The sequence below is a fragment of the Adiantum capillus-veneris genome, chromosome 29, assembly GCF_014529385.1.
Source record: "Adiantum capillus-veneris isolate H3 chromosome 29, ASM1452938v2, whole genome shotgun sequence".
Classification (NCBI taxonomy): domain Eukaryota; kingdom Viridiplantae; phylum Streptophyta; class Polypodiopsida; order Polypodiales; family Pteridaceae; genus Adiantum; species Adiantum capillus-veneris.
In genome coordinates, this window is record NC_140959.1 from 104,476,007 (window position 1) to 104,493,309 (window position 17,303).

General features: G+C 43.9%; 1 protein-coding gene across 4 annotated transcripts in view; it reads left to right on the forward strand.

The window, feature by feature from the left end:
* Positions 1–4,134: 4,134 nt before the first annotated feature.
* Positions 4,135–17,303, forward strand: part of LOC147419695 (protein CNGC15b-like) — a 90,160-nt gene continuing 76,991 nt past the window's right edge. For 3 of the 4 annotated variants that reach the window (XR_015187086.1, XR_015187085.1, XM_086505311.1), the window contains exon 1: positions 4,135–4,268. Coding sequence is in view for 2 of the 4 variants with exons in the window: in XM_086505311.1 (XP_086361437.1) it covers positions 4,138–4,268 (131 nt within the window). In the remaining 2 variants the exon portion in view is untranslated. Of the gene's footprint in view, positions 4,444–17,303 lie in introns of all 4 variants that reach the window. The other variant, XM_086505312.1, reaches the window with a different exon arrangement.

The window sequence follows — 17,303 nt, forward strand, 5'->3', positions numbered from 1 at the left end:
AACAAAATTCGCCGAGAGTAAGCATGGGATCTAGTATGCAGGCGAGGGATTCAAAGAAAAAAATCTTATTATAAGATGTATGTACTTCAGATATATCGAATGCAATACTACAAAGCACGAAGGCAGTTTCTTACTCTCAAGGTAAACATATTGGAGAGCTTCATTAGAGAGATGCAAGGAGATAGTTTCCTCTTGTCCAACGCAAGTGATAAGAGTAGTAAATGAGGCTACACCTAGAACATCCATGTATAAAGCTCACACACCTTTTCAAGGAGACAAAGAAATCATTCAGCAAAAGCAAGGGCCATTGATTATGATTGATGTTGAGGATGAATCCAGAAATAGATAAGAGTACAATGCAAAAACATGTGATTGTACATCATGTGGAAGGCTGAGGAAGATCATTTTTAAGGAGGATTCAAGGATTGGAGATGGAAGTGAGAATTCTAAAGACAAGGCAATTTTGGAACAAAAGGTCAATGAAGCTATGTGGGCAATTAGAAGAACTCCTCTCGACTGCCATGTAACATGTACTGGCACCCCGAGTGGTAAAAAAAGATGTGGACAAAATATAATGGCATGTATTAAAGGGACTCCTACACCATTATTTGAGGGGTAAAGAAAACATCCATATGGGCTACTTAGGCAATGGTTTTGGTTATGTCCCAACCATGTTATTCATTGTCATGTGGTGGATCATAACATAGATCCAACGCCAGTTCCTCTATCAACAATTTGACTGGTTGATCTAAGAACAAATCTTAATGATAAAGAAGTTAAGATATTGCTTGAAGGAGGATTTCAAGTGGAGTAAAGTAGAAAAGAAAAAATGTGTGCAACTACAATGCGGACTCCTCTCAGGGGTGGAGGTGATTTTTCTTACACTTCAACAAAAGCAGGTCATAGTGGTTCAATGCCAAGAAACTCTGTAGTAGTCAAATTTTGTACTTCCATTTTAGAGGAGGTAGTAAAGAAAATTGGTTTGGCTCTTGGTTTAAAGGCTAAGGTGATTGAAGATAAATCCATCTTAGACAATGTACATGAAGTCTTCATGGTGGAGTCTCAAGCAAGAGACATACATATGGGGGTGTATGAGGTGCACATCAAGGATGAGCCCTACTGCACATGCCCCGTTTTCATCGATAAGGAGACCAAGAAAAAATCTTGTTTGGCTTGCAAGCACTTGTACTTCAGTTTCTTGAGAAAGCTTGAATTGAACCAAAATGAAACATGTTCATACATCAACGTGTACTAGGCAAGGTAGATGTCTACAATGCTCTTAGCCATGAATGCACATATCCAAACTTAAAGTGAAACCCAATGATTGGATAATTTTGTGATACCTTTTTCGCCATGTATAGACTCTGAAAAAGTTGGTTTGGATTGTTTTGGTATTGGACCACTGGCAAAGTGGTTTTGGACTATTTTGGTGTATGTCGCTCATGTTGTTAACCTTAAATGATTTGGGTGTATACTTGTCCTGTTGTGTGTGTGTGTGTGTGTGTGTGTGTGTGTGTGAGAGAGAGAGAGAGAGAGAGAGAGAGAGAGAGAGAGAGAGAGAGAGCAAAACAGGAAGCTTTGCCAGGGACAGAGGGAGAGAGAGACCCTTATTTCTCACGGATGACAATCTTTGATCGAGTTGTGTTAAATATTTGAAAGAGTGTGTATGTGCTCAATGATTCGGGTGTGTTTTGGTCCTTGGTGTATGTGTGATTGCCAAGGAAAGAAATCTGAGAGAGTCTGAGAGAGAGAGAGAGAGAGAGAGAGAGAGAGAGAGAGAGAGAGAGAAGGGTTGAGATTGAGAAAGAATCTTTTTACAATCTGCTCCCCGGATTCCAAACTGCGCTCTGCCAAAAAATGCTCGACAAAAACATATTCTACCACTTTATGTAGCTCTTGCATTACTCCTGTAACATAAATTATGTGGGGATTCTTAAATGATTTTCCACACAATAAAAATGCAATCTCAAGGTCATTTAAGTCATTTTGTTTATGTAAAAGTACGTCAGAACCCCTTAACCAAACCTTAGTAGTTTGTGAATGTTCTAAAACTCTTTTAATACTTTAGCCTTGGTCTTGCCATTCTCCCTTGCTCCATAGTCTATTTTAAGTCAAACATATATATATTCTCCTCTACACTAGAGTATTTTCGTTACTAGTTCAATCTTAGATTTTCATTTATCTCTAAAACATCTTCAATTGATGAAAATGACTCTTGATTACTTTTCGAGTAGTTTAGACTTAACAAAAATTAAATTTGGTGACCACCTTAGTATGAACAATTGCAACATATTGCTACGTGAGCTAAAAAGGAGTATGACAAGAAGTTCAACAATTGCTAGGAAAAGTCTATTATTGTGGGCTGCCCAAGGTGCGTCTAGATTCTAATATTTAGCCAAGTAACAAATGGTCAACTATAAAAAGTACATGCGACATATGCAGACCTTGTGTATAAGGTGGCACTTTGCAAGCATGTGCTAGCTACAAGAGACGTAAGAACCTGTTCATCTTCATGGCAAGTTGCAAACTTGTTTGGAAGGCGTGAATGTCTAACATTATGTTCATGTGAGACATCTAGTGACAACCCAACCAACTCTCCATAGTTTGCTGCCTCATATATGAAGATACTTTTCTTATCATTGGCATATCCAAGTTTTAAAAAAAATATATTACAAAGGATTATCCTCTCCACTGACCTTGTCACCTCGCTCATCACCTCACCAACTCTGCATCAGACTCTCTCTCACCCCCCACTTATAGCTCCTATGCCTCCCCCTATGTGATTTACATGTCCATTCTCTGTGTGTGTGTGTGTGTGTGTGTGTGTGTGTGTGTGTGTGTGTGTGTGTGTGCTTCCTGGGCGTGCGTGTGGCGCCTGCTTTGGTTGCACATCTTCGCCTTGCATCCTTTTCTTGGACTGAAAAGTTGAAGGCTTTTTAAGTGTGTGAACACCCTCCTTACTAACACACACGCGTACACACACACACACACACACACACACACACACACACACACACACACACACACACACACACATTGTTACACAGAGGCGGAGAAGAGGGAGATGGTGCAACGACGCTGGAGAGAGAGAGAGAGAGAGAGAGAGAGAGAGAGAGAGAGAGAGAAATGTCTTGATGTCAGATAGAATGAGAGAAAATAAGGTTCTTAAAAGATATTCATTAAATACTAATTTTCCAAAATCGTGGTGACATACTCGCTAGAAATGTAGGTTAATCCTCTTGTTGTAATATCACTTTTAAGAATGCTGCAAGAAGACCTATGCCACTTGGTAGCACCTCATTGGAGCGAAATAGTTATTATTAAAAATAAAGATTGCGACAGATGGCGAAAGGTAGTGAGCTAATTTTGGAAAAGGAGTTGAGCACACCCTAGTCGTGGAGAGAGAGAATCAACAACGGTTAAACTGGTGCACAATCATCTGTTTGCAGGAGAGAGAGAGAGAGAGAGAGAGAGAGAGAGAGAATCAAACCGGGGTTAATGAGCAAAGGGAGACCCGCCACAAAAAAAAAACCTGCTGTCTGCCACCAAGGAGGTCGTCTATGGGTCATTAGGGAACGCAACCAACGCTCTGTTCATGGCTAATATATATTGCGATTCTGCATGAAAAGCTGTCGAGAAGAGACCTAGAGTGAGGGGGACGGGGTACATGCTTGCCATTAACTTGAGAAAGCATCACTGTCAACATCTGTGATTTGCGGCAGGTCTATGAATCGATCTAGTTTTTCAAAATCGTCCATACGAGCACTCGCGTCCAACAAAATTCCACCTACATCAACAAAAGTAAAGAGAGAAGCAACAACCAGTAGGGAGAGAGGACACTGCAACTTCTACGATGCCAAATGATAGTGCACAATTAGGGTTAAGTATCGTACTCAATCTCTTCCATCAGCTTTGCTCTTAGATTGAATGGAGGGTTAGAGAGAGAGTGAATCAGCAAAGTTTCGTGTTCGGAGTCTTCACAATGCGTCAATCAAGGAAAACTAGTTTATTTTGGTGAATTTGAGCCCGGTCCTCCCCATTTACATTGAAGCCTAGCAGCAACTGGTCGCAGACCAATTGGCGTGAACTGGCTCTAAGGATTCCCAAGTGGAATGCATTGTCACTGGATCTCATCACATGGCTGCCAACTTGGCACACGGTGCGCTCTTATGTTCACCTGTTTTAGAAAGAGAGAATGCCGACGACTTGGTCGATGCTGGCTTGCAGAAAAGCGGAGTCAAACAGCGCCCTTTGCTACAGAAGCTCCGGTACTATAGCTTCCTCTTGCAAGCCTCTTTTCCTCTGCTACAGTTTCCTCTTTAACTTCCGCGGCAGAGACACATAGCAGAAGAGAAAAAAACGACTCTGGCAATTAGTAGTTACATCGCTGACAGTTCATGGGATCCATGCCCTCATGGAGCATTTCGATAGAAAGACCGTCAGGTAAAGGAAAGGCCTTAGTCCTTGAATCTGTTTTCAATCCTTTAGATCATACTCTCGGTCACAGTTTTAACAATGGCACAAGGCATTTGTAGTTGGAAAGCGCCGCGCCCATTTTTCTATGCCCATGCCTCTAGATCAGAATATATGTATTGGCCCTCCAATTGCTGGAACTACACAATGATTTCAAATAGGTGTCACCCTCAGCAAGAATGTTTCTATGTAACCCACAATTGGGGCTTCTTGGCGGGGATAAAATTGGTTATTTTTCACCAGAACCTTGCCAGGATGACACGTTTTTGTCGTAACCTTGTTATAGCTGTAGGAGGCATGAGGCGTTCTGGTGGATGCCAACTAGACTCTTCCTTTTGGTGCCAAGTAAATTATTGCTTTTGGCAAGTCATATACCCATTTACTCAGTGGGCTGAAGACATTGGTGATTGTTTTTTTGTGCTGAATCAGATGAAGTTTTTCATTTTGCAGCTAGACTGAATAAGCAACTGCATTTAAGTAATGTTTTATTGTTTCAAAGAGGTTCCCTTAAATACCTTTAGACGTAATAGGTCGCAAATACGTGATATCTTTGCCATGTATGAAGATGACCTAAATGTGGTGGAGAGATCTCTGTGCTGTGATGATTTCCAAGCAAATGACACTTTGCTTGTGATTGGTTGTTCTTTACACATGAGAGGGAGCACCAAAATTGTTTGTATGAGTCATTGGTGCATTTCATATAATAGGAATTCAATGTTTTTTTATTGGAGGAATACATAGGCATATAGGCAACTGCAATAAAGCATAATTTATTGTCAACTTATACGAAATATAAATCAAAATAAAATATTTTTGAACTAATAGAATTACTAGTATGATTTTCGAACATCTTATGGGTGCGAAGAGCATTGCGGGGACATAGATTGGTGATCAATGGAAAGAAGAGTGGGTTCTTTATGCAAGCGGTACACTTTTCGGGGCACCTTCTTTTGGGTGAGGTTGTTAGCATGGATTCGGCTAAGGTTGAGGCATTTGCAATGGGCCATCTATGTGGAATTTGCAAAATGTGAGAAGCTTCTTGGGCTTCTGTTCTTACTATGGCTGGTGCATCGAATAGTTTGCGGAGATTTCCTTGCCATTGCATTCCCTTAATCATAAAGATGTACCATTCATTACGGGAACTTTCACAAATTACAACAGTGAGCGACATGGGGAAGTTGACCACATGACCTGTTTTGATATTCCTAGACTTGGAGAAGTCTTTTGAGGTTTGCTGCGATGTATGCGGTAGTAGCTGTTGGGGATTGGTGTCACAAGATGGGCACCACGTGCCAATAGAAAAGAAAAGACTGAACATACTTTTAGCACTTCAATAACAACTGAACTGAAAGAGAGAGAGAGAGCACACTCGACACGGAGTGGCGGAATTCCACACCAGAGAGTATTGGCCCCAAACCTTGGCGCCCCTTTGGGTATTTCTTTATATTACTTGAACTTAGTACAATGCCGGTACTCGCGCTTTGCACCTTCTCGCTGAAGCGTGCCAGAGAATGAGCCCTCTGCGCATATCTAAAGGCCCTTTTCCTATGAAAAGCAGTTACTCTGGAACATAGATCCACCCCCGAAATACCAAGGATGTACCGTGGGTGGTGGAAAAACTGGATGCATTGCTTGGTAAACAGTTCCTTGTGCATTCAAGACAACATGCGGGCTCTAAAAGGTGGCTGGCTGAACTGGCATAGCCTGTGGAATAGGCGTCCTAACCACCTGTTCAAGGATGGGAGGAACCTGTTTTGGAGCCCCTGACTCCGCAACATGCGAGTGCTCCCTATCTTGCTTGGACACATGAAGTACTTGGGCTTGAAGTATTTTGCTGTGGCACTGGTGGCGCTTGCAAGAACTCCATAAAGCTTGGGTTCTGCTCCAGTTGCGAAAACACATTCACCGCGGCAACTAACTGAGTCGTGAACGCATCATCCTCAAGTTGCCCAGTCATAAAACCTTGTATTGGAGGAGCATTCTCATTAGGAAAAGGTGCATACAGGGTGGCCGTGAACTCTTGCCAACCTCAAACACCATAGGAATTTTCTGCCTGTCGTGCGGAGAGGAATCCTCTTCCATAATGCCTTGCCCTTTGTCAGCCATAGTGTAATCCCGTGTTCCTGTACTCTGTGTCTTTACCCAAAACAACCGAGGCTCACTTCTTGAGGAAAAAGTATTTATGTCCCGGCAATGGTAGCTATTGAAACCGGCCCGTAGGGCGGTAGACTTTGGATTTCACCCGAAATTCTTTACTTTAGACACACACAGAGAGCACCTTGGAACGGTAACGTGCAACGGGAATTATCACTTAAGCACACATATGGCTTAGAAGCTAGAATGCTCCGAGCATACGCCGACAACTTGCAGGCCCCAAAATTGGCACCTCTTTTGGTATTTCTTTATTCTTTAAGAGGGTAAATTACAAAGAAGAGTCCGGGGAATTCTTTACCTATGTCCAGCTAGATATCACCTGTTATGGTGAAATTTTGGCAGCATAACAGCCCCAAAACTTGACTGAAACCAATTCCCCTATTGAAACTCACTTCCATTGACATAAACCCTCTGATTTCTGCCCAAAAACAATAAATTCAGCATGCTGTATTTACTGTTTTTGCCCTCTTTTCAGCCCTAAACAGTCCTTGAACTGTCCTCTAACAGTGGGGCACTGTTCCCAATGGTTCTGGCATCCATATGGCTGAAAAACAGTCCAAATTCAGCGCATAACCAGCGCTGAAAACGCACCTATACGGTGAGGTTATCACCCTCACCGGTGCCTGCTTTTGGAGCAACACTCCTGTTCTTGCTCAGAGAGGCTCTTGCCTCAGCAAACATGTTAGGTGCAACGGATTGAATGTTTGAACTTTGCTCAAGATGAGTGCTCCAAACTGTGCTCAAGGTTCCTTTTTTGTTCTTATGGAAGGGAGAGCCTTCCGTTCTTAATGAGAGAGTGCAATGATCACAAACAAAATGAATGGACACTGTGCGTGCAAGTGTGTGAGACTGAGAGATAGAGAGAGAGAAATACGACACCTGAATGTTGTCAAACCCTCCTCCGAAGTCCCCACTCTCTATGGCGAGAGTGGTCTACTATTGATTGCACAAATCTCTACAATGCTTGGACTTGCCGATGATGTCGACGACGATGAGACGGGCTGAAATCTGAAAATGCTAAGGGCTGAAATCTGCAAATCTTTATCTGCTGAATTCTGACTCTATGTCAGTGACGATGTCGATGACGACGATTGCGATGGCGACGCACTGAAAACACAGATGCTGAAATCTGTGTTTTCCGGGCTGAAACTGTAAACTACGTTGGATCTGACCGTGCAGCGAGGATTTTCTGCGGGAAGGTGAGATCTGCGAGGTTCGGGACTTGATCTGCGGTTTCTAAGTGCTGAAGACTGAAAACGCTTGTGTTGGTTCCGTCGCGGTAGATCTGCAAAACGCTGAAATGCCTGGCAGATGCAAAAAACGCTAGGGCTGAAAAATCTGACCTTGCGGGGAAATCTACTAACGCTAAAAAATCTGTTGTGTTGCTATGGGAATCTGCTAACGCTAGGAGGCTTCTGCCTCTTGCTGTTGCCAGGAATCTTCAAGATCAAAAACATTGGCTGATTTGGTCCAAAAACGCTAGGTTGATACTGAGTTGCAAAAACGATAGGCTTGCTGTTGGGGGTCCTACTGAGAAGGTGCCTGTTGAGCGTGTGCTCCTGCTGCCTCTTCTACCAATTAGTGCTAGCGCTAGGTTTGCTTATATACAAACTTAGCAAAGTTGCCCTACCTACTTTCCAACAAAAGTCACTTAAAAATAATGAGTGAAAAATGTCAAAAATAGAGAAAATAGGTTAAATGCACTGGAAAATTCCCCTGATGGATTCCGATGGATTTTGATGGAAATGTTGATGATCATGCTGTGTGCAACCGGAGGATATGCATCTAATCTAAGTGACTGGTCATGCACGATCTGCGAACAGACTCACAAAAGTGCCTGATCACTTCCTATTCTAGACCGACTTGACTGAACTGAACCTTGGTCATGCTATTGCTTATTTAGGACACATAGGGTTGGATGTGTGAAACTGGCCCGTGGGGCGGTAGATGCTAGCTTTCACCCGATTCTTCAACACTTGGCTTTACGACACAAAGCAATGACTTAAAAGGAACCTGTAACTGGGACTGAATTACACTTCAAGACAAATAGCACGGCCAGGAAGCTAGAATGCTTCCAAGCAGACAGCGACACCTTTAGGCCCCAAAGGTTGGCGCCCCTTTCGGTATTTCTTTATTCTTTAACAGAGGGAATAAAACCTGTGGTTCCCTACAAGTTGCCCTGCACAATCTGGGTTGAATTCCATCTGTTCTGGCCTGATTTCGGCAGCATAACTGTAGTAGGACCCTTCACAGTCAATATCCCCACGCATTAGATGACTTCCCGACGCATACGGACACTTTGCAAACCCTGGCGAGAATCTGCAGCACGCGGAATTCTCTGTTTTCTGCTCCGAAAATGCGCCAGATCACCTCTACAGCGGTCCCCTTGTGTCCCCGAACCCCTTGGGCGTATTAGGGACCGTTTAGGGCCGAAACCCTAAACCTGCAAAAATACACAGCAGGCTGTAATTCCCTGTTTTGGGTTCGGTTTCGCGTGCCGCTCGCATCTGTAGCGAGTCCTCGAGCTCCCACACCTGTAGGGCTACTTGCCCTTTGAATCGGACGAGATTTCGCACGTGAAACCTCTCTGAATTCCCCTGTACCTGCGGGGGATTAGCCGCTAGCTAATCCAATACCTGTGCAAGAGGCTCTTGCCTCGGCAATCGCGCATGAAACCCACATAACTGTACATTGGTCAAATGAAAAGCCCACTAGAGGGGCATAACATACTGCTCATAGGGGAGAGAGAGAGCAGTGCGTAGCGTGCAGGGCATCACTCCTGGCACCGCACTATACATAAGAGGGAAAGGAAGCACTCCATAGCTCTTGCAACCTGTTGCAATCCGCCTACCGCTGAAAATGGCGCCCCCTTTCTCTTGTAGACTCGCCCAGAGTGGCAGAAGTGCGCACAGAGTGACACCTCGCCCAGTTTCCGAGTTTCCGACTTTGGCCAACTTGGCTAAAAATATCTCAACTGGTGCGTCAGTTGACTTGGCAGCAGAGCAATATAATGTTTCCCTTGTCATTCCAGAGCTAATGACGCAAACACATTTCACGGCCCAAAATAGCAGTTTCCTAAATTTTAGGAGATGGTTCCACGGCACTCACATTGGTCATCTGACCATCAATCACCACTGAAACCACATCGAAAAATGCAATGTCGACCAGCTATGAGGTGATTTACACTTGTAGCCCCATCGTGGCTAACCTTAGTCCATTTGCCCAACTTCAGTGCTCACTGGCCGTCCGGCCTAGACTCTCACTGTCCGCCTCACACCATGCAACTCGGGCATTGGCATTTCCAGAGGGGTGCTTTAAAACAAGTCAAATAAAATTCCCCCAAAAAGAAATCAACAAGTAAAGTTGCCACAGACTCGTGACATACCCCCCTCTTGAAATCGCGAACGTCCTCGTTTGCATGAATATCAATCCATTAGTGTGTACAACACTTCGTGGACCATCGTATCACGGCTATCAACCTTTTTGTGTGTACACACCTGGTTAACATGGTACGAGACATACATGCTCATAGTTAACACTCTTGTGTATTCAACACTTGTTAACTCATGTATGGTCTACCTGTGAGACTGTTCCATTGACATAGTGGATAGCTTTCACACTGTGCCACTGGCTTTAATAGAGTCCATAACTTTTAGTACACATTGAATCCTTTCAAGCATAATAAACCAACATTTTAAAAATGCGTCAACATGTACTCATTAGAAGCAATTGCTGTACTCTTGACAACTGACAAGACATACTTACTTCTATTGTCACAAGGCAGGCACCACGTGCCAATAGAAAAGAACAGACTTTTAGCACTTCAATAACACCTGTTCAATAACAACTGAACTGAGAGAGAGAGAGAGAGAGAGAGAGAGAGAGAGAGAGAGAGAGAGAGAGAGAGAGAGAGAGAGAGAGAGAGACGACACGCGACACGGAGTGGCGAAATTCCACCCCAGAGAGTATTGGCCCCAAACCTTGGCGCCCCTTTCGGTATTTCTTTATATTACTGTTGATTTGCAAAGTACAACAGCCGGGGAGCACCTCCTCTGCAATCTGCGCGCTGAAGAGTGCCAGAGAGGGCCCCCAAGGCTCATATTTAAAGGCCCAAAGCCTAAAAGCATCAAATATGAAAAGCTGACCCCAAAAATTCACTTTCCTAAAATTTCGGGATTTCCCTAAAAATCCGCCGCGAATTCCGGGACGTCCGTACAGGTGCCACATCATCATATTTTGATGTGCAAAGTCTTTTGAGTGTGTTTTGCTTTATTTTTAATGCCTTTATGCCACTTGGGACCCCATCAGACGGGATCCCCATAAGTTGGTAGAACTTCTTCTTCTGTTGCTTGTTCTTCTTAGGGTTTCTAGAATTAGGGTTTGCAGGTTTTAGGGTTAGGGTTTCAATAGTTAGGGTTTCTGGCAAAAATTAGGGTTAGGGTTTCTGCTCTCATCTGTAAGTTGGCTCCATTCTTTAGGCTTTGACACGTCAGCAGTTTGTTACATCTCCCCTTCTTGAAAGAGTAATCGTCCGGGATTGCACCATATCTGCAAAACAACTCAAGTTAGCTCAAAAAATTTCCGAGGGTCATTCCGAGGGACAATCAGTTTGCTCTTTTAATAAGGAGTTAGCTTCTCCTTTCTGCTCTTTTGATCAAGGAGTTAGCTGCTCCTATCGGCTGTTTTGATCAAGGAGTTAGCTTCTCCTTTCGTCCAAATCGGAACTCTTGATATTCCGGCGTAGTAAAATTAGCCATCACACCCAGACCGTACTGATCTTCCTCGGGTGTCTTGATGCACTAAAATTACATACCCAGGCAATCTCATCCAATTAGGAATATTCAGTGGTTGGCACATCACAATGCAACACAAATGCTCACATATGCATGTTACAAGACATAGAAACATAAAGCCGCCGATGAACACTCCCCCCGCAAATAACCATCCAGGTCTGGGCCATGAGCTGTTCAACGACTCCCTCATCACTCCTTCCGCAAATAACCTAAAAAGGTCCGGGCCATGAGATATAGAGGCCTTTTACAACCAAACGCCCCCCAGACCGCAGCCTGCGTCGTTTGGAGGTGCTGAGAGTAACCACTGCTCAGACTTCTTAATACTCCTCCCGCATAACCATCCAGGTCCGGGCCATGAGTAACAACAACAATACTCCCCCCGTAAATAACCACAAGGGTCCGTGCCATGAGTAACAACAACACTTTTCAATCATTCAATACTCCCCCTGCAAATAACCACAAGGGTCCGGGCCATGAGTATGAACAAGCATTCTCAAACATAATTTCTCACTACTCCACTCGGGAGTAAAATCACCAATCATTGAAACCAATATTAAAACCAGAGTCAAACAATTCAAATCGGCACCAAGACAGGTTCAAAACAGATACCATCCATTTCAAACAAATTTCAAACAGGATCACCAAACAAGTTCTCAAACAGATTTCAAACTTAAAAACGCAATCTCGACATCAGTCGAGCTCGAAAAGTCGACGGACTTTCCATCCTGGAACCTGCACCAAAAATTAGGGTTAGGTTCATTCCGTAAGGCCGTAGCCGAGCACAGCATGGTCCATCAGCTCTTGGACAGACAGTGTTTCTTTGGCGGCGATGGTAGTCCCAAGATAGCAATCGCACCGAATCTCCAAGGTCATCTGCTTGTGAAGAGACATCTACTGAGAGATGTCGAGAAATTTCAAGTTATGATCTGCTAGGGTTTCCATGGCAAGCATTTCAGGATACCCCACTCTGCCAGAAGTTGCACTCCGAAGGAAGATGTCAGAAACTATATAACTTCGGGCAAAAATTTTCTTGAAAGCTTGCCAAGTACTTGGAGTATGCTGCTTGGTAGCTATAGACATCAACATCTGCATGGCACTGCTTCTGAGAAAAACAGTGACTTGAAACAAATCTGGATCCTTCTCTTGCATGGCTTATGCCATGTAAGACATGAGCGGTGAAGACGGGAGTGCGCCCGATGCGCGATGAAGTAAGGGTGGGAGTGGCTGATACCTCAAATATAATTCAATTCCAATAGCTCTGTCTGCTCTTTTGTAGGACCGGTATGCTTTCAGAAAAGCACACGCCTGATGCTCTGATACCACTGTCACAAGGCAGGCACCACGTGCCAATAGAAAAGAACAGACTTTTAGCACTTCAATAACAACTGTTCAATAACAACTGAACTGAGAGAGAGAGAGAGAGAGAGAGAGAGAGAGAGAGAGAGAGAGAGAGAGAGAGAGAGAGAGAGAGAGAGAGAGACACGCGACACGGAGTGGCGAAATTCCACCCCAGAGAGTATTGGCCCCAAACCTTGGCGCCCCTTTCGGTATTTCTTTATATTACTGTTGATTTGCAAAGTACAACAGCCGGGGAGCACCTCCTCTGCAATCTGCGCGCTGAAGAGTGCCAGAGAGGGCCCCCAAGGCTCATATTTAAAGGCCCAAAGCCTAAAAGCATCAAATATGAAAAGCTGACCCCAAAAATTCACTTTCCTAAAATTTCGGGATTTCCCTAAAAATCTGCCGCGAATTCCGAGACGTCCGTACAGGTGCCACATCATCATATTTTGATGTGCAAAGTCTTTTGAGTGTGTTTTGCTTTATTTTTAATGCCTTTATGCCACTTGGGACCCCATCGGACGGGATCCCCATAAGTTGGTAGAACTTCTTCTTCTGTTGCTTGTTCTTCTTAGGGTTTCTAGAATTAGGGTTTGCAGGTTTTAGGGTTAGGGTTTCAAGAGTTAGGGTTTTTGGCAAAAATTAGGGTTAGGGTTTCTGCTCTCATCTGTAAGTTGGCTCCATTCTTTAGGCTTTGACACGTCAGCAGTTTGTTACATCTATAGCACTGAACAGACTTTTGGACAAAACTTCTATTCCCCAAGGGCAATTGCCAAGCAGGGTACACTTCTATTGCACTAAATCCGTAGATACATGAGAAGTGCTAGCTCCTGGATCACCCTTCTCTAGCGCAGGTCTCTTTCCTTTTGACCTTTGCTCTTCTTGAGTTGGAGAATATGTAGGGGATAAACCAAAGGCTTCAAGGTATAGCTGCAATACATTTGGTGACTCTAACAGTTCACTCTCTTCCATCCACTTTGCATCCATAGGTAGATAGTTCTTGAACTTTACCAAATATTGCCTTGTAACCTTACCTTTGACTTTCTTTCCTTGTGTGCCATGATCTGTTCTGGGACCAAAATTTCATCAAGCTCTTCAACTTCTGGCCGCTCTTCAACTGGCATATCCTTTGGCACATCACCAATAAATGGTCTGAGAAGACTCACGTGAAAGGCATTGTGAATCTTCCAGTTCTCAGGCAATTTCAACCTATAACTGCTGTCACTGATCTTCTCCGTTACTTGAAAAGGCCCATAATAACGCATACTAAGAGACTTTCTTTACCTTTTCGCTTCTTTAAGCGTGCCTTTTCAAATCGCAACAGTACCCAATCACCAAGTGAAAACAACAATTCACGACGGTGGACATCAGCAGCTTTCTTTTGCTTTGCCTGCGTCCTTTCAAGGGCATGCTTAATCTTCTGGTACATTTCATCCATATTCTGTACATATTGATCTGCCTGAAAAATCTTTTCCTTGATATGCAAAATGGGAGGAACTTTCATATGACCTTCGACAATTTCAAAAGGTGCTTTGCCTGTTGAAGAATGCATTGTGTTATTGTACGCATATTCAACCAACGGCAAATACTGCTCCCACTTCGCCTTGTGCTCTGACACATAGCACTTGAGCAGATCCAAGACAGTAGAATTTGCCTCTTCTGACTGCCCATCTGTCTGAGGATGAAACGACGATGAGAACTTAAGCGTAGTGCCCATATTCTCAAATATGCCTCTCCAGAATAGACTTGTCATCCGTGGGTCACGGTCACTGACAATCGACTGTGGCATACCATGGTACTTAAAGATATTGTACATAAAGAGACGTGCCATTTGATCTTGATTTATCTTCTTCCTAACAGGAATGAAATGAGCTTGCTTGCTGAATCTGCAAATAATGGTCCAGATTCCATCATTCCCTGTCTGTGTTCTTGGAAGATCAAAGATAAAATCCATAGCTATGCTTTCCCATGGTTTATCTGGAATTGGTAATGGCTGTAAGAGCCCTGGTGCCTTTTGCCTATCAAACTTGACCTTTTGGCAAATCACACATGCTCGCACAAAGGCATCCACATCTCTCCTCAAGGTAGGCCAGTAAAAAAATGTCTCAACCGCTTTCACTGTAGCATCTATACCACGATTCCCTGCATACGGTGGGACATGACTCTCTACCTTGACCTTATGTCGCAATGGCCTAGTGACACAGAGTCTTCCATGCATCATCATAAACCCATCTTTGAGGAGGTAGTGCTCATGACGTTGTCCTTCCTGTAACTGTTCGAAGATCCTTGCAAAATCTTCGTCATTTGCATACTGTTCCTTCATGTCATCAAGCTCATGATGATAAGGAATTGACACAGCTGAAATTTGTGGCTTTCTTGATAACGCATCAGCCACAACATTCTTCTTGCCTTCCACATGCACAATTTGGAAGTGAAACATGGAGAGAATGTTTGCCCATCGCATATGCTTTTCCGATAGCTTTGACTGTGTCAGAAAGTATCGCAAGGTCTGATGATCCGTTTGGACAACAAAATCAGCACCCAACAGATAATGTTTCCAACTTAAGAGCGCATGAATCACAGCCAATAACTCTTTTTCATAGACCTGGATGGTCATCTCTGGCCCTTGCAAGATTCTGCTCTCATAGGCTACTACCCTGCCATCTTGTATTAGCACTGCACCAATGCTACTGCCACAAGCGTCACATTGAACCACAAATGACTTCCTGAGATCTGGCAAAACAATGACCGGATTTGAAGTCATCTTTTCCTTTAAGAGATTAAAAGCTGATATCTCTTTCTGGGTGCATCTGAAAGTGACCTCTTTCTTTCGCAAAGCATCACTAAGAACTCGTAGAGACCAAATGTCGTTCTAAACGCAGTCTTATGCACATCCTCAGGCCTAATTTGAATATGATGGTACCCACTTTTCAGGTCGATCCTGCTGAAAATCGCCGCACCCTCTAGGCGATCAAGACTATCATCAATCCTTGGAATAGGAAACCTATTCTTGATGGTATTCTTATTCAACACACGGTAGTCAATACACATGCGCCACAAGCCATCCTTTTTCTGTACTAAGAGCACTGGAGAGCAATAGGGTGACGAGCTAGGCTGCATCAACCCTTTCTCTAAGAGCTCCTCCACTTGGCTCATAATCTCTTTCCATTGCGCCTCACTAACCCTATACGGTGGCCTATTTGGTGGGCTACAACCTGGCACCAAATCAATCGCATGATCCTCGGGCCTCTCCGGCGGTAGTCGAGATGGTAATGAATCAGAAAAACAGCCATTAAACTTTTGCAAAAATGCTAGCCTGTCTTTATCTAACACAGATAAATTTGACTGGCAACTATCTGAAACATCACGTGCAAAAACCAAGTACGCAGAAAGATGATTCTTTATTACAGAAGTGATAGCAGAAGCAGATACAATAGGGACTGACTCTCATTTCAGCTTTACATTCAAAATGTGAGTTTTGCCCCTATGCTGTACAGTGATCTTTTTGTTGTAGGCATCCAACACTCCATGCACTCGGAACATCCACGGGATCCCCAACAAGACATCACATCCTTCCAGCGGCATGATGTAGAACTCTTCTGTGTCCACATACGACTGAATATGCAGACGCAGCTTTCCAATGATGGGAGTAACGCACTCTGAGTGGCCAGGACATGCCAATCCTGCCTCTGCGGTATACCCCATCTCTTCAGCTCTGATGCCCAGCTTCATAGCTAATTCTGGCGTGATAAAGTTTGCTTTGGGACCTGGATCAAAAAAGATAAGTGCCATCTGGTCTCTAACTTTACCCCACGCTTTGCATAACTCACTGGCATCTGTATTAGGCCTGTCGCCCAATATGTCTGGCACTAAACCTGCTGAGGGCATAGGCTTCTTTTCTTGCCTGTCCTCTTTGTCATCGAGTCAGCTGGCCTTTTCTTTTGTGGACAGTTGGTTGCAAAGTGACCGGTCTGCTCGCATATAAAGCACTTATTTTCAGCCATCAAGACCTTCTTTTCCTCGGGCGTCTTACGCATAAAAGGCTTCCTTTTCTGCTTCCTTGCCTGCGCTATAAAAGTCTCGGCTGAACCTTTGCCTTTATTGAACCTAGCTGGCCCGTGGGACGCTTCAGGAGCCACTCTGGTAAAGGGCTGCTTTGCTGAATTTTTCTTTTGCTGCCCTCCTTTCTCGTTGCTTGGAAACCCACTGTCTTCTCCTTTCAACAAGGCAAGACCAGTGTTAGCAACTTCCATAAGCTGATTGAGGGTAGCCACTCTGTTCTTGGTACAGTAATCGCGAAGCCCTTTAGGCAACCCACAACAATACTTCTCAATCTGCTTTGTCAATGGCACAAATCTGTAGGAGGTCACTGAGAGTAATGCTTTACAAAACCTCCTATTGTACTCCAGCAAGCTCTTGCATGTAGCCGAAGTAAGTTGGTGCCAATCTCTCATGACGTCGGCTTCAAATTCATCTGACAGCCAAGCAAATGCAAACATTTGCTTGAAGTAAACCCAACTGCCGGGTGCGTGTCCTTGCATTAAC